Source organism: Struthio camelus, chromosome 1 (genome assembly GCF_040807025.1).
Source record: "Struthio camelus isolate bStrCam1 chromosome 1, bStrCam1.hap1, whole genome shotgun sequence".
Lineage (NCBI taxonomy): Eukaryota > Metazoa > Chordata > Aves > Struthioniformes > Struthionidae > Struthio > Struthio camelus.
Window position 1 is genome coordinate 11,505,936 of NC_090942.1, and position 21,219 is coordinate 11,527,154.

General features: G+C 37.3%; 1 protein-coding gene across 3 annotated transcripts in view; it reads left to right on the plus strand.

Moving 5' to 3' along the window:
* The window catches only part of CACNA2D1 (calcium voltage-gated channel auxiliary subunit alpha2delta 1), a 424,104-nt gene that overhangs the window by 233,099 nt on the left and 169,786 nt on the right, over positions 1–21,219 (plus strand). For all 3 annotated transcript variants that reach the window (XM_068922316.1, XM_068922406.1, XM_068922480.1), the window contains exon 6: positions 16,146–16,275. In XM_068922316.1, coding sequence (XP_068778417.1) covers positions 16,146–16,275 — 130 coding nt within the window. The remainder of the gene's footprint in view (positions 1–16,145; positions 16,276–21,219) is intronic.

Here is a 21,219-nt window from a genome sequence, read left to right on the forward strand (position 1 = left end):
AACTTGTAGGGAGGAATCTTTTAAAAATTATACGCAATCTTTGCCACATGGCTTATATAATATTCTTAATTTAGTGACTACTTGTTATTCAGGAACAACATATGAAATATTAGCTCTGTTCCAGATTAAAACTGCAACATAAATGCAGGTTTAAATACTAGTAGATACTAATGGTACGAAATAAAGGTATATCTACAGCAAGTTGAAAATCATCGTGAAACTACGGAAGGAGGAATAGGTTTGAATGTAGACATAATTTCCAAAAATGACTGGTGGTCACATACCGCAGTTACAGGCATATAATGTGTGATGCATGAGATGGGGATCATATAGATTGACTGTAATGACCTTTTGTCTGCTCCTTTGTAAGTGTTTTCTAGACCACCCTGATCCTATCTGGGTTATGCGGGTAAGCTGTAACCTATTCTCTTTCCATCCACCAAATGATGCCACTTTGCAGTAGAGAGCTGAGAGACCAGGAAGTCTTCAGACAAGAGGTGTTCCACGTACTCTGTGAGGGACCTGTCCTATCCTATTTTAGAAAACGAAATGCTTTCTGCTCTGTACTGCCCCCTTTTTTTAAGGCGTGTATATGGTCAAAGTGAATATAAGGCATAAGTAAGCACAGAACAGAAGGGTTATCTAACAGGCACACTGTTTCAAGATCTGCCTCTCCTCTCCCCTAGAGAGACACTAGGATGTATTTTTTCCTTTAGTAACAGTTTATGATATCAAGTATTGCAAAACTGGATTTGATTTGCAGCTTTTAATTGCACTTTAATGACAATTTTTAATCACAGTTTACAGCTCTTAATTTACAATTAACTTAAAAAGAAATATGACAGTGAATTAGCTCAGGTTGCAACCAGTCTGAGCCTCCTTCAAATTTGATATCTAATGCTTTATAGTTTTCTGATATTAGTGACCAGGAACAAGTTTAAGTTTGGGCTGAATTCGTATCCGTACGGTATATATGTTCTAGTGCAGTGATTTATTAAAAAGATGTATTAGTTCCTTGCTCAGTTACGTGAGGAGTAGAGGTAATTGAATCAAGGGATAGTTAAGATCGCTATCAGTCTAAACTTTCAATCTTTCATACATATTTTATCACATTTGTCTATGAAAGACAGATAGGAAGCTGTGGTTTCCTGAAAACCCTACCAGCACACAATGCTACAGCACACAGTGTTAAGCTTTTGCCTCCCTCATGCATCCCCATTTGTTCTACCTTACTGGTTTTTTCTTCTGCCAGCAGGACTCTGAAGGATTTGCTGCCTTTTCTCCCCATAGCATACTAACAGTAGAATGATTTAATTTGTTTTTTGAGCAAACAAGTATAATACATTGCATAGTTTGTGGCTGGGCAGCAGAAAGGAAGGGCTGCCTGCGTAAGCCCATGTCCCAGGAGCTGCATGTTGGGTCAGGCAGAGCCCGGCGGGAGGGAGATGGCACCCGAACATGCCCCGCTGAGAGAAGGGTCCGGAGCTGGCCAGGGCAGATGAGGGGACTGCAGGGTGCAGGTCTTGAAGGCTATACATGGGAAGAGATTGGAAGGGTGGTACTGGGTTTCTGCAAGTCCGACAGCTGCCAGTTGCTGGACCGAAAAGGAAGACCAAAAGGAAAGACCTACTTTGACAGTACAGAAAAAAATAGGGGGAATTTGTTTTAACTGCTATGGCTCATCCAGCAGATTTGCGCTTCCTCAAAGCCTTCCCTCCCCACCACCACCTTATTCTGGTAATAGTTACCCTTAGAAATCTCGTAGGTGTCTTCACAGTTGCTAGTATTAAAGAAGACTTGTGTTCACTGCTGTGACTGGCTTTGCATCCCATCACACAAATTATAAGATCCTACCATCTGCTTTATAGCTAATATGTTTTGGACATTGTCTTTGTCTGTGTGATAACAGGTGGGATTCATGTCATCCAGTTTTTCCGGAGTCAAAGCTACTCAATCTTTAGCCTTTCATAGGGAGTGAAGAGTAGGCACTTCTGGTGGGAAATGTGTCTCACCTAATTTAGGATGAGATTAACTGCCAGACTCTAGAAGACTTAGACTCCTTTTACACTGGGAGAGCCTAGTGATGATACAAGACAGCTGTCTTCTTTATCTAAAGTTGCATGGTGTGATTATCCCCTGTGCTTTCATTGCATGACAACAGCTAATATGGTTTGACATTACAGCATCACATGTAGGTATGTGAAATGGATGCAGTCATAATTAGGATGTGTTATGTTCCCTTTGATCTTCTCTTAGTCCTTTACTTCTTTGATGCTTAAAAATTTGTTAAAATTAATCATAATGAATTTGCCCCAGGTATTCTCATTTATCATGATTAAGTGGGCAAAGTACGTTTCACGCATATCAGAAGGTGTAGTTAGGTAGGTTGGCAATAACTGTGGTACATTCACCATCCCCGTATCACCTTCCTCCTAAACGGGAAAATAGTTAGATGTTCATAATTCTTTATTGTGGAGTAATTTAGAACCTTTTCTCTTTATAGAGGGATAGAGGGTCACCTTAGTATTACATAAAAATTACTCAATAAAGTTCATGTGATTGTTACTGATGTTATCAATATAAAAGAAAAAAAGTCATGCATACTTTCACCTTATTTCATTTTCAAGAAGGCACCAACATGTAGTTCCTGTAATTACAGCAAGTCTCTTTAAGGATTATTTTTTGTTGCTGTTATTCACATGCGTGAGGAGCAGCTATTTTTAGATTACTTTTGTTCTCCTGCACTCCCTAGGGTTTTTTTCAGCAGAACAGCATATTGCAGATATCTGGTGAAATAATATTTATATATGTTTACATATCTAGTTCTCATGTTTTCTATTTAAAGTTGCATCTTTTGTGGTGAGTGGAAGAATAGGCCTGTGAAAATTCCATCGGAAAGCCCCCTTTAGCGCTTGTTTTAGAGGTCAGCTTGTGCATTCTTGGAGCATCATTATGCTGAAACTGGCTAACGACGGAGCATTGTAAATAGGCTGAAAAATCGCATAGGAAAGAGGAATGCTTTTTGAAGAAATTTTGAGTATGGGCTCTGCAACAAGTTGGGCGGTACCTGTGCTGGAATTATTCTGATGCTTAGGGATAAGACATGGATTTTATTGTGAGCTTTTTTTCCTTCACATTTTAACTGGCACTGATGCACAAACAAATGTCCTATTCTCTAGCCCTTTTTAGATAGACAAAGAAGCTATGTGGCAGCATAGTTTGTTCCATTAAACTGATTTAAGCTGTAAGAGCGAAAGAGCATTTGTGCTAGTATAAATTATATCTTCCATTATGAAAGGCTATCAGGGTAGGACTGTTAGTATACCTACATACTGAATATTTCTAAAGCCTTGGAGAAGTTTCATTAGAATAGGAACTTCAAATCTGTAAAAAAGTTGTATTTTTCAATTATGCTTTCATTTTTATTAAAATTCACCTTGAATATTAATTGATATTTTTGATACCAGCAGGTAGTACTTGGAATTAATCATAAAGTCTATAATACATTTAAAATGTTATGAAATGGAACGAGCTAGATTTGATAGGCTGCCATAGATGTCCTAGCCTTTTTCCATTTTCAGAAAATATTTCCCAATTGTTGCACTGTTTGATTCCTTAGAGCATTCCAAGCCTTTGTGCTTCTCAAATGTACAACGTATTCAGAGGCGTTACTCCTTTCAATGGTTATATTGGACACAATATAAGACATATTTATTTTACTGTATATGTTATGAGAATTTCCATTTGAATTAATCTGTTTGAAAATGAACCTATAGAAAGAATTTTCTACCTTAAAAGGTGGATCCATATATTTTCACTTTTTTCTGAAACAAAATACTTCTGGGGTGTTATATCTCTCATACCACAGCATATAACAGAAGTAATTTTTATAGTTAATATATTATACTCTTATCACTGTAGTGAAGATGAGAAAAAAAAAATCCTATAACAAGATCGCAGTATTACCTATAGTCCGTTGGGAAGGGGCGTCAGCAGGCAAACCATATTTTTCTGTCCTTGGTCTTGCATCTACTCGTCATCATTTTTATACATCACAATTTACTGTTCCACTTTCTAGTAATTTCATGCCTTTTAGGAAAGAAAATGCAAACTCCAGTGTTTTCACTGTGTACTTTCCACATTCGTAATTGGAATCTAGTATTATTATTTTTAACAGTGTGATTGGGATGACTATGTGAATTAATACCACTCTGTGGACCATGGCATTTGACCTGACAGTGAGTGTATGATTGACGTTGGCTGCTTTAGTACCAAGACTTTCTGGCTCGTTCACTGAGGGATGTATGCCTTTTACCCACTGCCACTGGGAGACATGCCAGCTCTTTCAATTTCAAGGTATTACAGAAAAACTTGAATCCAACCCAGAGGGAGAAAAGGCATGGTGCTTACTGTTGAAATTATAATACTCTTATTGCCACAGGGAGCAGGTGTTCTTACTTTTTGTTGAGTATTCTGGGTAAAAAAAATAGGTACCAGATTTATATTCTTTTATTCAAATCTGTGCAGGTCTTCTCCCCAATGACTATACATTTGAGGCTGCAATGAAAAATGCATGATAATGAAATAGGAGACTGCCCCAGAGCTACCTGCTACCTGTGAAACAGAGTTATGAAATAATAATGCTGAGAGTGATACTGTAGTTGTCAGTCTCCTAAAAAGATCAGGATGTTCTTAATGTAGAGAATCCTACCTTGAAGGCAAATTTGCACACAAGAGCAGTGCTTGAAATCTCCCCATGGAGGCTAACTTTATGCCGCACCAAAGATCAAAATTCAGCCCTAAAGCTAGTGATTCATCAGTTTAATGGAAAAGTTCTTCCTTTGGGATATTTCTTGCTTGTATCAAATGCATGCATGTTAACAATTGCAATAAATACAGTCTAATTGTTTACTGCTAAATAAAAGCATCTCCACGAGCTGGACTTGTTATAGAATATTGATAGTATTTGAGGTAGTAGTTTTTAGAAAGTGCTTCATTCTAGATAAAAATGTTGTGTTTGAGTGTTTTGATATGTCACTTTGAGATGTGCCAGTCACATTGAATTTTGTTAAATGATATGAAACAAAATGGTTGACATAATATGACATCTTCATATGGTTGATTTAAGGTGATAGTATGCTTTGAAAATTGCCAGTCATATATATCGCAAGCCAGGAATAGAGCATTTAGAATATTTTATTAAGTTTTAAAATTTAGACTGAAGATAGCTTAATCAGCAAATAAACTTTGAATCATGTTACTGAGTCTGAGGAGAAGGAAAAAAAAGTGTGGTGGTAGGTGTGTCCTTTGTGGTTGTGCTGATCTACTCCTTCCTTATGATATCTATTGGAATAAATGACCAAATGAACCCTTCATCATGAGTATGGCTCAGATGAAAACTAAATATTGTAACTATATTTTGGCAAGCTACAAAATTGGCTTTATTATTCAGTTTGTAGATGGGGCAAAGGATACATGCTGGAATATGCATTTGGTAAAGTGTATGCTATTATTATTGTTTGAGTAGGAGATTAACATATAATGTTGCTTTCCTCAGAAGTCCTGAAACACTACTTTTTTTGGAGATGCAATATCGTATTGGCTTACTTGGAGATATTTTCAGAATAGTTTATGATTCTGAATGTATCCCCAAGCAGAAGATATATATATATATTGTGGTGCTTCGGGATATTCAGTGAGTTCCTGTGGTTTAAGTCCTCCGAAATGCCATTCCTCACCTGTTTCTGTCTTGCCCACAGCTCAGCAAATGAGAATATTTCTGAACTAGGCAATGTCATCAGCAAAAAGCTGATAACACTTTTCCTGGTCTTTCCATACATTCATTCTCAACATGCTCTGCCTCGAGTTGGTGGAAAACCACTAGATTGAAGAAGACAGCATATCCAGTATAACACATGTAATTTGTAGGTATTTATAAGTTGGTGATCAACCTGTTCTGTGAAGTATAAGGCTATTGTAATATGTCCAGTGTTATTGTCTTCTGCAGTTCTGCCTGCATTAGCGTCTCTGGTTTCCTGTAATGCCGTAAATGAGGCAAAGCATCAGACTTGAAACTTCTTTTTTTTTTTAATGCAAGATCACTTACACTGTAGTTCTGCACATCAGTCATGTCTTTCCAGACTTGGACTGAATCGGAAGCAAGGTCATTTATCTTCAAAAATATTTCTTGCCTCCATGGCTGGGAAAGGTCATCCGTGCTTCTGTTTCTTCAGTTGTGTTCTCTCTGGTGACTTCTGATGTTTCAGTGGTTTTAGTACTGATCTAGGAAAAAGTGGATTACAGCTAATCTGGCAGCTCTCCTTTATTGTGTTTATTGCAAGCAACTTCATTCTAATCCAGTGAAGAGTCACATTGTCCAGACCTCATACTATCAAACTAGGCTTCAGCTGACCTTTGGGAAAGGTCAGTTGTATTTTTTTTTTTGCTGACGTCTCACAACATCTTAAAGTTGACCTATTTCTTCTTCCCTCCAGTTTTTTTTTTTTTTTGAATACCTTTCTAAAATTCCCCTCAGTCTTTTTGAATGCTATTCTTCAAACTTATTACGTTTTTATGTTTTCACCCTACTAACTTATTTTTAAGAACATATGGCTATTCTTACATAGTATTCTGGCAGTTTACTAAAATTTTTATATGATATTTTGTCTACAGGGAAAGCCTACGTTCTATGTGTAACCCAGAGGTCAGTGCATGATTTAGTGCTTCCTAACATTTTTATCTGCCAAGATACTGCTGGCATTTAATTACATGAAAAGACATAGCATATTTATGTCAGCATGAATTAGTAAATAATGTTTGTATAATGTTTTGAGCCCCATTAATGTTAAATCAGAGAATCACAGGAAAAGAGGGGCTTCTGAAGGTCACACAGTCCAGCCTCAAAGCAGCGCATCGGTGTTATTAATGTTGTTATTGGCACAGAAGACTGGAAGAAAGAGCAACAACCATGTAGTATGCTACACGATGTAAAAAATCTAGATGCGAACCAGCGTGACTGCTGATAGCAATGTGCTGTGAAACAGGATCGGTTGATGACTTAGCAAACCATGGCGAAGACAACCGGATCGGATTAAAAAAAATCGAATAATTAAATGTTCACATTCAATGGGTAATATTACTAATTTCCAATGAAATGTTAAGATAATTTAGCAGGTCTTATTTTCTAGGGATCTGATCTTTAATCAGACCTGGGAGTGGTGAAAGGTAGGAAGTGTAATTCTTTCCAATAAAAGCAAGATTAGTTTGAAGTTTAGTTGGATGTTAAAGGAAAAACATAAATTATCCAAAGCACATTTTAGTCTTGAAACAGTAGAAGACCCAAGTATTTTCACTATTTTTGGCAATAGTGGATGTATTTGTTTGAAATTTTAATATATCTTTCTGAGTACTCCAATGAGATGCGAGTGCAATGATTTGAAGAAGGCTATAAACATTAAAGATAATGGGATTTATTTTAAATAAGTGAATGAGCCGTTTCTGAACTGTTCATAACATTTAATTCAGTTAGAATAAAGTGTGCTTCTATTCTAATATAGCCATATATTCTTAGCGTTGGCTAAAGACATCATCTTATCCAGTCAAGCCACTATCAAAGTCAGGTAAGTGTAGTGCTAAAATAGACAGTTACATACAATAGGGGCTGGCAGGAATTCATAGCAAACATCCCATTTTTTACCAGCAAAGTCCTGCCTTCTGCCGGGTGCCTGAGTGCGCTTAAGCAGATCAGACAAGTCCGTGGGACCAGATGAGATGGGTCTAACGGGGTCAAGGGAGCTAGCTGCCTGATGTCAGCATGAGACTGCTTTCCACCCTCTGTGAAATGCTCTGGAGACTGGGAGAGGTTCCTGATGACTGGAAAAAAAAAAAGGTCACACTTATCTTTAAGAAGATATATACTTACATATATAAGACATATTTCAAGTATGTGTATTAATTTAAGTGTCATTCTAGTCGAAGAGAGAATTGGAGATGGTGAAAATGATTTTTTATGTATTAATGTTATTAGAGCAGTCTGTATTTAGCTTTGCTGTGAAGGTCAGCTGTAATCTATGATAAGAAAGAGAAAAGAACATGACTATCCTTTCTTTTCTGATTTTTAAATAAGAAACAGAAGGTTTGAGCATATAATAACTCCAGCTTGCTGAAGTATTGTTTCAGTTTTGGAAAAGACAAGCTGATTGCATAGGTGACTTTAAAATAATTAAATTATCTGCTAATATGCTTAGCATATTGATTTCAGAGGGTGATTTCAGATGTTCACCCCCTCGTTCTGCGACCCCGCGTAACCTCTTCACCTTAAGTTGTCAGTACACTAGTGGAATACAAGCTGCTCTTTGTGTCTTCGAATCACAACCACGTATTGTGGCTTGCTAGCCTTGGGCCCGCTCCCACCAGCAGCTGCTCTCCCTGATCCCAGTGGGGTCTGGTTGCAGGAGCAGACTGACCCCAGCAAAGCTTTCTGGTGGACGTCGAGGAGATTAAGGAATGGTCCTGAGTAAAGATGGAATAACAAGTTCTGTCTGGCAAGTGGAACAGGAATTTCAATTCTTATCCTCAATTTGAAACTGTGGATCATAGCATAGGCATACTCCAGCCCCCGTGGGAAAAGTATCAGTTACACATGTCTGAATTTTCAGTATGTTGTGTTTCCATGTTCTGCTCCATTTTGATCACTGCTCTATCGTGGACTTCCTTCTTTAATACTTGACCAGCCATATGGTGATTCTCTCTGAAAAATTATTCCTCATGCTGTTGAAAACAGCATGTCTCCTTCATTCTCCTAACTGCAAAATCTGATAAAAGTTTAATTTAGCAAGTTGTGAGGCATATCTACAAAATGCAAAGATAAGTGCTATGGATATGCTTCTAAATAAAAATGGTACTAGTGCTTTTAACTTTTTTCTTGACAACGATGGGCTGTAAAGTACTGATACAATCATTACAAGTTCAAAGTAATTCCTGTTCTAATTTTATTAGTTCCTTTATTCCTGTCTTTATATCTTAAGCTTTTTAGCTTATTAGCTAAACGATTTCTTATATCTTGATAATATTTTTTCTTTCGGAGTCAGAAATGAGGAAAATAATTGTATCATTAATAATAAACTAGGACTCCCTGAATCTTGGTTACTTAAGGAGCAGTCAGTGTTTTCAAGCAGCAGCAGAAATTGAGCACTGATCTTCATAAATTCAAGTTTATGTTTTGAAACGCTCTCCTAGTGAAGAAAATAGAAAAACGCAGTCCTTTCCATCTGCTTCTCTAAAGTGTAGTTTGCTGAACTGCTATCATAGGGCCAGAATTTGTTAGTCCTTGCATTTGATAAGTGAAATACATCAAGGATTCATTTATTCAGGAAACCACATGTTTCATGATGCAGTGAGGTTTGGTGAGTAGGTCAGGATGCAAAGAAAAGAAAACGTGATTATATTTGGGATATATAATAACTGAATGTGTCCCTAGGGGTTCTAATCAGAAGCCGTGAACCATGAACATCGGATAAGTGAATGCGTAAAACAGGTTTTGAACAGTCTGTAAAAAAGAGTTTATAGTTGTATATAGTGTAAACAAGGACAAGTCTGTAAGCAGATATGTAGAAACTGTTATCAACAAAGGCTAGTTTACATTCACTAAAGAGGCAAATAAATGCTTTTAAACTACCTTGACCACTTCTCAGAATTGTGGGGAAAAAGTTATCCCTAAGATTCTTTATATCTGATACATGCTAAAGTGCTTCAGTTGGCAGAAGACTGAAAATAAAACAATTGCTCTAAAAGAAAACTGTTTTCTAAACTGTAAATGCTCAGTCCAGAGTTTCAGCTTTCTTTTAACTTTAGAAGAGTTAAACACATTAGAAGAGTATAGAAATATTAAAAACACTGAAAACAACTCGTGTATATTTTTGATAAATGGCCATTGAACATGACACAATTGCAGTTCTGCCAATGGAAAACTATTTCCTTACCTCTTACGCTGTCCAGACCCTACACGCTCTTATATTTAACACCTCACAGCTGTCCGACAGGTTATGTAAGAATATTTATCTTATGATTTCTTACTTTATTTAATCACTGTTTCGGTAGAGTTTTGTCATTAAGAGCCTGGAGCGGGCAGAAGGATGTCACTGTATTGAGAATCTGCGTACGGCTGAGTAAGGCCTGCAGTGCCCCACCGACACGCAAGCAAGAAGTGAAGTAAACCGTTTTCACTTCTGTCACAACCACCTACATGCCCTTGGCAATTTTCCAGCAAATAGAAAATGGCATATATACAAAGAAATTAGAAAAAGGTATCAGGAGGCCCTGCGTTCATTACATTATCTAAAACGCTATCAAAGTACTATGGCTATTTGCAATGTATTCGGGCTGCCTTTTCAAAATGGACTTCACTCTGTCTGGTCCTTAGAAGAGGGTCCTCATCCTTTGCTTGCTGCCGGCGTCATTGCTGAGCAATGTGCTTCGGGCAACATCACGTTTTACTCTCCTTGTCAGCCCCAGCTGTAACTTTTTAACGGGGCCGCAAGCAGTGTTGGAGGGGCAGAGTGTGCAGCTCCAGTGCATTGCTTTCCTGGGGGAAGAAAAAGCAGCAAAGGTCATTTTGAGTAAGGAGCTGAATGAAAAAAATAAGTCTGTGGTTATTTTGTGTATGATAGTATTCATCTGTACAGGGTAGATCTGGGAGTGGACTAGAAGAAGCACAGGCAGAGAGACTCTGTTTAAAAATGTATATTCAGAGATTTGAACAGATATTGAGAAATCAGAAAGGAACAAGAATCCTGCAGGTGAAAATGTAAAACTTTGGGAAATCTGTGAGGAGCGACGGAAGAGAAGGGCAGAGCAAGGAATCCGGCTTGCCTAAAACCGTGACAATTCCACCTGCATCTCTGCGTTCGTTCTCTAGAGCATTGCTGATACGTAGGGACAGCGTGGTTTTATGAAAAACACATCCCCTAGATACTAGGCAGGGCAAAACACTAGCCGCCGGTTCCTTTCTATTTCACGTAAGCGTGAAAGTAGGCAGGTACCATCATTTCTTTTTGGATATCTGTTTAGGAGTTAACAAAAAGAAATCCACCTTTTTTTTTTGTCTCCTGTTGCTCAGTCGCGTCCGCTATTTGAGTAGCTCGTGTGGCTTTTCTGAAAATGGTCTACCGTAAGAAAACAGCTCAAGGGTTACTTCTGTTTGATTAGTTTTTATTCCATTGATGACCTTTTTTAAGTAGAAGCTCAATCTTCCTAACCTTGAATCAGCTGCAAGAAGCAAAAAAGAATAGGTTTATATTTATGGAAAAAAACATTTCTCATTTCTAGAATAACCTAATGTATTCTAACTAAATGAAAATTTACTAGTAGAAATACAAAATCCGCCCTTCTGCCTGTTGTCATCATGATGAAAAGTAACTATAAACGATGTGCAGAGGAGTCGGATATGAAAGCATTCACTGCCATGAAACGGGTAGGTAAACTCCGTCAGGGTTTGTGGAAATGGTTTTGTTTTGTTCGAATGGCAGTTTGCTTTGCTGTGTGCCTCTTCCAGAGGCACTTCGTGGCATAAAGCTTCCAGTTACCTCATGGACATGAATTGATTTACGTTCACAAAACCCTTGAGAGAGCAGTTGCATTATTTCTGCTACGTATTTGGCTTACAAAATCAGAGATTAAAGATCCCGCTGACTGGCAAGCGACTTCCAGTTTATTTTAGATGAAGCCGTAAGTGATTTGGCCAAGAGCAGAGAGAACATTTTCCGGAAGAATCCGCTTTACCAGATCTTTGCTGCTGCATCAATTTCCCTTTATGCTGATGGTGAACTGCAGGCACATGAAAAAATACTCTATTTATTTAAGATAATGTCTTGAAATGGCACAGATGTGAACTGAAAAGAGAAATGGATTTTATCCGCCTCACAAGGGAGGCAGAAATTGGTCAGGAGATTCATTTCAGAGAAATGAGCGAGTTATTTTGCTGACTGCCAGTGGTAGGTAACAACGTAATTCAATAAGCGAAGGCTGGGTTTGAATAGATAGAAAATTAATCTTCAGCCACTGTCTCCAGTGGGATTTTCCTGTGCCAATATTGATTGCATTTCAGTTCCTGCCTTGAGAGAAAAATTGGTTGGAGTTAGATTTTAATTGTGTGCACATGCCAGATTACTTTCCTTCAAAATATGTGTTACTTTTCTGAGAACAAAATTTAACTGAGTATTAAAAGTGTAGCAACCAATGCAGCAATCTACTCAGGCTTTTGGTAGAAATATCAGACTTGAATCATTAATAACATTACATTTTCTTTTATTCATCTTCTGTTGTCATTTTTTAAACTTATTTGTAGTTTAGTTGTAATTTAGACATTTAGCAACTGAGAACTACAGAATTCGTATTTAATATAGAAGGCTGCATAACAACAAATGGATATGAAAGGCCTGGCACAGCATTAATTTTGCGGGTCAGGAAGCAGTGCCCTAAGTGAGTGCAACACTGTAACGCTGCCCATGTTCGCCCGTTGCATCCAGAACTAGCTCAGACACCTTAAGGTTTAATAGTAACATTCATCCGATGTGAGGGACCTCTGGAACTTTTATATGATTTTTGCCATTTGATGTGTCTGGGTTGCTGGGGCAGTTAGACAGATTGTCTCAATGTCAGGGTTATGTATCACAGAACACTCCCAGAAGAGGTCAACATTAGGGATGTAAAAGCTTCTAGGGTGTTTTATGTAGTTCTGTTAGGTGCAGTGCCCTACGTTGGATGGTTATAAAACACAATTCATTTGGAGCAAGTGAATCGGTTAAATTGAAAAAATGGAGGTGATGAGTTGGTGGATTCATATTGTTCTTGTTTTGCTATTATGGAATATTGGTGAGAAGAATAACAGACCTAATCTTTGTCATGATCGTTGTTTTAGGAAGAATGTGTGTGCTGTTAGGAACATGGGGACTAGATTTTGTAGAGGAATGTTTAAGACTGCCGGGAGGATTACTTAAATCCTGTAAGTTTTACCAGAGCGTAACTAAATTTTGGCACTAGACTTGAAGCTTCTTCCATAGCAGTGAGTGATGGGAGTGGCTTAAAGCTAATACCTGTTACTTGGAATGAAATTAAAATTCCTAGAAGAAGCAGCAGCAATTTTATGTTCAGATGCTGAATTTCCACAGGATTTTCAACCAGAAATCTCAATAAACTGTAGTAGCAAAGCTTCTGTGCAAGACCGACTAGGATGGATTTACTCCCCTTCGCTCTTCCTACCTCCAACCCTCTGAAGTATTTCTTGTGGAAAATTAGGTGTGAAAAATCTCATAACACCTACCATCCTGGTGTTGTGTTGTAGTAACGTGGTTTGATGGTCCCCAGCATTCTTTTCTGAAGTGTTCAGTGAAAGCGTTGAGAGGTTGTAATTGTCGGCACTCATTCCAGAAATAAATTAGTGTGTTAGGCTTTTTTAATCAAATGGTTTGCAGGCATGAGAGAAATTTTCTCACATTAATAATCAATTGTTGAGATCACATTTGCAGAATTAGACAAACTCATTACTTTGAACAGCATGAAGCCAGAAGATAACTTAGGAAAATAATTCCAAAATTTGCTTAATGTTAGATAGCATTTCACATCTGGAAAAAAATGATCCTATTTGATAATTTAGAAGGAAAAAAAAGGTAAAAATAGAGCCAAATTACAATGTCTGAAGCTATTGTAATGCTGTGTCATTTCAAATTACAAACCAGCTGTAAACTGTTACTGATTTTGTCTCTAGTTTACACACTTGAAAGTGAACTATAACAGTGTTGCTTTCTTACTGAGTTAAATTGACTCCTATTATCCTAGAATACGGTGAATGGTATACCGTATCAAAAAATTTCAGGCTATAGTGTACATTTCCCCTTTTGCTAAGTTCCAGAGCTAGAAGAGTTTACTTTCTTATGAGCATCTAAATGCAAAAGTCTGATATTCAGAAGTCCTCTGACAACCTTCAAACACTATGTAGATATCTGTGTTTATTAGAACTGTTCATAAAAATAATTTTACACGCATGGAAGTAAAAGCCACCATCTGGCCTTAGATTTGCCAAGGAGGATAATGTTTTTTAAGTATTTCACACATTTTATAAATTTATATTATTTAACATCATAAGTACCTGGAATTCACCCGATAATGCAGTTGGGAGGGAGAAAATACCTGCAATAGCATCTTAGGTTGGGTCAGAAATGTTCTTTTTCGGTGAATCTGATTGTTCCTGCTTACAGTGTTTCACAGAGCCTGCCAACTGCAGTCCATGGGACCAGCTACAACTGTCCTGGATTATAACCTCTAAAATGCATATCTGTGGGTTTTCCATCAGGTATTTCACTCTGAATGCCTGCTTTTGCTGGACTGTGCTACTGACAAATCTTGACATAGCCAAAATGGTAGAACGTCTTCTGCATCATTTTAGTGCTTACAGAAGAAAATGAATCCCTTAGTTTAAGTATTAAGAGTTGTGTCTTCCTTTCCTGGTCGTGTACTGAAGAAGTTGGGTTAAGCGATAAGGAACAAATGTAAATTTTTAGCATAAGATATGGAAGCTGTGCTGCATAAAAATAGTTGTTACTGAGTATTCACCTTCTTTACTTCCAGAAGTTTAATAGACTTGCATTGTGAGACTCAGCTCACCTAATTCTAGGCAGCTGTGTTACAGGTATCTGCATCTAAGCTAATTGCCCTAGGCTACCCTTACAGTCATGGGAAAATAGGTATGTAATTAAGCTGGGATGAATTGCACTCTAAAAGTGTCTGTTTCTCTTGATTAACTGTAAAGGCAGCCTGGAGTGATCAGCTCAGATGTAGACAGCTGTGCTGTAGAAGACAGTAGTCATCACAGGTTAGATGAAATCTGCCCTTTGTGTTTCCTCCTTGAAACCCCTCTGAGACTGCTGCTTACTCCTGGCAGCGTCTCAGCCCATACTTAGTATGACATTTATCCAAGATCAGTAATGAAGCAGATGAGGAAATTGAATTTCAATTAGGTTACTTTGTGGATGAGTTAAAATTTTAGTTGTCTGTACTTTGATAGTGGATAACAGACGTGGTGGAAGTCTACAAACAATAACCTTAACGCACGCATGCTTGGCTGATCAGGCAGATGTTTCTTTGTCCGTACTGTTTTTCAGAAGATAACATATTTTCAAAAAACCAGTGACTCTGCAGTATTAAAAATATCCTGCTAATTGTATGAAATCGCTGACTTAAGTAATTATTTGGTATCGTGGTTGATTCATTATTGGTTTAAGTGGCTGCCTGAGCATGCAATGAGGCATGCTGCTGTATTGCAGCTGAGGCAGATGAAGGTGTTACCTTCATCTTCGTTGCCTCCTGCTGCTTTCTATCCTTCAGGCGATATAGCTGAGTTACAAAAAGCTCTGCTTTTCCAAATTTTTAAAAATGACTCCAAAGAACTGGAGTGGATGGGAAGGAAGCAAGAAGCTATAATACTGGCAGATGTGGCAGGATGGTAACCTGAGGCAGGCTGAGATGAGTGCTTAAGATTTTGGGAACCTTTCTACTCAGTCTCTTGTGGCCAGAAAAGTATGTGAGATTTATCAAGGCTTTTCAATAAAATCAGTAATGACCAAAACCTGTTATGATCAGAAGTTCCAAAAAGGCTTTATTTCTTTTTTTTTGTGTCATGATGTATACCACTATTCCTCAAAAATCTGTTTATGAAATACACATTACTAATATAATTTAAAATTTTGTGAACTACTGTATAATCTGCAAAAGGAAAATTGAGATATACCATACTTGTACTTTCAAGATTTAGTGCAAATTATTATATATAATAAAAATAAATGAACGTGCCTAACATTATGGGTGTAAAAATGCCATGTGCTTGTGAAATTTAAGTGCATAAGATGTTAGGCTTTCATTTTCTTTTCTGCAGCTCTTAACTTCACTGAGTTGTGCTGGGTCACTCGTAATTCGTTATGAAGTAAACACAAGTATTTTTGGACCTGGAGAAAATGAGTTTGTTTAAAGACAAATGCAAAATTTTAGCTATTAAAAAAGACTGAATCTGTTAGTTAAAAAGAAGCAAATGTGAATGAAATTGTTTTTAGCATACCTTGTAATATTTTGACCTGTACATGTCTTTCTTTAAAAAGCCTGAAAAGAATGATACTGAATCTGGCAGCCAGAGAATCAGACCAGTATTTGAAGAAGATCCTGTTTTCCGACGGCAGACTTCTTACCAACATGCAGCAGTCCACATACCAACAGATATTTATGAAGGCTGTAAGTAGCATGTGAACAAAATGATTTTGTTACAGTAATAAGCTTGTTATTTATATCCTATTCTTAAAAACAAATAAGCCCCAAACCAATTTTTCTACCCCACTTTTAGCACCAATATGTTGAGGTTTTTTGTTTTGTTTTTGTTTTTCCCCTTAAAACACTTCAGATATGTGTTCTGTTAGGGTTATGATTCACCGTATGAACTAATGGAAGCCGTGTTTGGGTATATATTGAAGAGAAAAAGCTAAAAATTCGTTAGGGAGGGGTCTGAATTTCAGAACTGGAATTGCAGGTGAAACTAAACTCATAAGTGTTTCAGTTTTCTCATCTGTTCTTTGTACTGTTTTCTCATTTAATACGAAATATTCTTCACAGCTTTCTTCACATGGTTTTAGCCTTAGCCAAAGATGAGTACTGAAAACGTCTTTAAATACCCAAAAGTATATATTTTTCAAGCAAATAACATGCCATACAAGATGGTAGAACTTATATTGCATGCAGTGCATTTCCAGAGCTGCAGGAACAGTCCTTTGCAGAGAATTTGCGTAAGATATTTTTAAATGGTGTCAAAATTTAAATCTATATAATGAGGATTCTTTATTAGTAACAAAATTTCAAAAGTCACTACTTAAGTTGTCTTTCAAGGTGAAAATAACTTATTTTCTTCTGTGCTCATCATAAAGAAAAAATTACTGTCTGCCAAGAAGACTTTTTAGCACTCAAAATGGCTACATAATTTCTTTTTAAAAGGGAGAGGAAAAAAAAATAGAATCTATACTTTTAAGTTCTGTTTTTAGGGTGCTAATTTCAAGTCTGCAGTCTGCCTCTTTCAAAATCTCATCATCAAGAAAGAGACCTTAATGTGACCCGAGTGCTTTAAAATTCATGGCCATCATGGTGTGCTGCTTATATAAATGACATAGAAATGAAAGTGGAAATGTCAGTATGATGGGGGAAAGAATTATAGTAGCTGGTAATCTCATATGGTGTGCTTGAATGACAGAGACCTAGAGGATTATTCTCAGATTCTGGCTTTAGTAAGTAGTAACATGCACTTTAATTGCAGGATACAAGGGAAGAGACAGGCCATTCCCTTTGCTTTTCTTTGAAGAGTACTGATACCTTGCTGCTAAACTGTTATAAAAATGTGCATGCTATCATTAGGATTTATTTTTAACCATTATGTGAATTCTGATATATGATTGTCATCATAGCAGTAGTTAAAATGTTTTGGTTTTAGACTGAATTTAACGTTTTAGATAGTATTGCTAAAATAGTTAGCTCCTATAGAAATATATATTAGGTAATTTTAATGATGTACACCCCATTAATCTAAAAAGGAAGAAAGACTATGCCTTCCATAGAAAGAAACAACTTCAGTATGTAATCACATGATTATAAAAGATGGAAACATGCATATGTTCAGAGGCGCAGCTGAATGTGCAGTATGTACATGGCTCATGAGAGATTTACGATTCTTTGGGGCTGGCTATCATATTAGCTGCCAGAGAAGTGGACTACTTAAATGACTAGTGATATCAGCTCAAAGAATGGGGAGACTAAGGATGCATCAGCTTTAATTCTGTGTCTGCAAAAGCCCCTCAACAGAATAATAACTGGGTTTTATTACAAACTTTACTATGAAATTCTGAATGCGTGGATCCATCTACCTTTTAGGCTTATGAAACTGGATCATGGGTTCAGCTAGTTGCTCCCTAATGGTGCACCACCTATTTAAACCTGGCACAGTAGTAGTCTTTACCTACCTGCATGTTCAGTGATGTACTTATTTTGAAATACAATGATGAGCTTTTTGTGAAACAGCCCCTTTTATTTTATCATGGAAATATGTTAGGAGTCATTACTTAATATCTATTCACTAACATCCAGATTATTACTTTATGGCTCAGTTGGTTACAGAAAGAAATACTACAAAAGTGATCTTTACTCTCTCTTCTGCATCTGGCGTCCACATCTCAATAGAGACACGGAAGAGTCGAGGGAGTTTGTTTATTTGCCCGTTACCTGACGATTACAGGTGCACTGTAAGAGAGGTCGACCCAATTAAAGTGGCCCAAATAGCCTTTTAACTGAGAATTTTTCAAGAGTTCCATTTAGATCTTGAAATAAAATCAGTCTGCTGCCAAAAATGGAACAGCCCCTCGGGTCAGCTTTCTACCACACGCGCTGGGAATTAGTCAGGCATCTTCTATTAATGATACCAGAAGTTTCGTGTGTAAATCCCCACTGAAACTGTACCCCGCTCATCCCTAAGCAGAATACAGGAACCGCAGGCCAGAAGTAAGAGGCAGTCCTCGGCAGACGGCGAGTGTGGTTGATCTGCCTGGTGGGTGCCACCATACATTGCCCTCACTGCTTGCAGCAGATGGTACGTGATGCTAAGCAGGGCTTGCGCTAGTTGCAAGTCTGCACTTGTGTTAGGGTTTTAGGGAAGGTGCTAGGCAAAGCGCACAAACAAGGACTTTTTTTTTTTTTCTCCGCATGTCACGATTTCACTTGCGTTAGAGTTGATTGAAGTGTCAGACTGGTGGGGCTTATGTGCAGAGAGTGATGTCTTTAGCGTGATGACATCGCTTTGGACACGTTTGGACAGATACCAGCAAATGAAAAAGACTTTCCTTACCCGGAGTTTATTAGACCAGCCATAAATAAAAACATGATGGCTCATTTGGCTTAAGCATTTTCAAAAATTCATGTTGTTAGTTCAGCTCGCCCTCTTTTTGGGATAGCAATCAGAATGTTGCTCTCCTTAAAACCTCATCAGATGTGTATTATTTTTTGATAGCAAACTTGATAGTGAGTATCAGGTTTTTACCTGTGTAAGCAGTGTGTCATTTGCAAATGTCCAGCTGTTGATTTTTTGACATAGTAGTTCTTAGCACTGGGAGGCAATCAAAACTTTTAAGAATAGCTGGAAATTTTGTTATTTTGATGCTACAGCAGTTTTTATTATACCCTTTGGCTGGAATTGCTATACAATTTGACAGTTATTGAAAATCTGGAGTACCTTTGACCACAAGCTTATTCTTTGGGAAGAAGCTTTGAAATGCTGGCAAATAAAGTCATAGGAGCAAGAATACCCTCCCCTCAAAAAAAAAAAAAAAAAAAAAAGAAACCTAAGAAAAAATGCATTGTCTTTTCTTCTTGGAATGTCATATGTATAGATAATAAATAAGGTTTATTCAGGAAGCTACATATTGATAAAGGGTTTGGGTAAATATTTTGGAGTGCTACATCAGCGTTTCTTAAAAGAGCAAAGGAATAATACAGCTTTTTTATTTTTTACATATAGGCAACAGTTTTTTCTTTAGAATTATTTATTTAGAAAGATTGAGATTAATGCTGTTGAATTCATATACGGAGAATAGCTGAGAAACTGAAGCCTATTATTTTCCCATGCTTGCTTCTAAAAGATAAACAAATGCTGCTGTTTTACTAAAGCTGAAATTGAAAAATGTTTTTTGGTGGTGGTGGGGTTTTTTTTTGACTCCTCATTGTTCCTTCGTGTTCACATTTTTGCATTTGGAGACACCTTTTACTTTGGAAATAGAAGTTGGATCATATTATTGTATATGTCTCATGCAGCTGGCGTGTGAGGTTACTGTTTCTTCTAATTTATTTTTAAATATTTTCAATTATTTTAATCAGTGAACTATTTGTGGGGGGGGAAAAAAAAGTAATGAGTGAAGTGGACCTTTAAACGAATTCTCTGTCAGCCTGTTTTAAATACCAAACACTGTGGCCTGGGGTAAGCATAAAGCAAATGTTAGTTCTAGCTAAGTCTAGTGTACTACTAGCCTGACTGACTGCTTTTAGTATTAAACCTGGAAGGAAAATACTGAAGCATAAACCTAAACACAGAACTCCAGGGTCAATATTACTTTAATGTTCTGACAATTATGATCTTATATATTATTATTTTTCTATGAGTAACTTAGTAAAGCTCCCTGTAAGAAATAGCTTTTTAAACTTGATGAAAATGTTTGTTGCTGTTAGAATTCTGAAGGCTAGAGTATTTCAGCAGTGTCCTCCGTCAGCGCTTTGGTACTTGGATTACACGGATTTTACTGGATAGTCTAGCGTATTCACCTGATGTCATGTTTACTATGTCTTCCATCTTAAATTATCAACGTTTAAAATAATAAGGCAGAATGAAAAAAAATAAAAATCTAGTATCTGAGTTTAATTGCTTCTTGAAATTGCTAACTACTCCTTGAAAGACTGAACTGTGTCAGGAGAAGCTGATCTTGTATATTAGCTTTGGATAGCAAAACTCAGCAAAAAATACCAAACCTATGATATTTTACCTTTCCCTAAGTTATTTTGGATGATACTTTTTGTTCCTAAGCAGTTACAGATCATTTCAGTGCTGCACTTAAAGCCAACAAAATGAGCTTCTATCTTGTCTTTTTTACTGAAAGAAAAATCTGATAGCAGTGCTTTTGTTAAAACAGCTGCAGATAGACAGGGGATAGAACATTTTGATATTTCTGTATGTGTCCATTTGCTTTTCTGTTGCTACTGAGAACCAAGGGGTGCAAGAACTATGATAGCAGAAGAACAGAAAATACAGGAGCTTGAGTTTAATTTAGCTGTTTATGTCTTCTGCTGAAAAGACAAGGGAACTTCAATCCTGATTCCTGTCCCGTAAAGCACAGAATCACAGAATGGCTGAGGTTGGAAGGGACCTCTGGAGATCATCTAGTCCAACCTCCCTGCTCAAGCAGGGTCCTCTAGAGCAAATTGTTGCAAAGTTGTATATCAAGTGGTTACTGAGGAAAGGAAAATGACAAACACACTGAGAAAAAGAACCGAAACCCACTCTGGTCTCTGCTGGAGGATATCCAGCTGTTCTAGAAGCCCCCTGACAGTGATATTACAGGCTTTAATCCTTTTTTGCCTGTGTTTCTGGCATATTTGAAA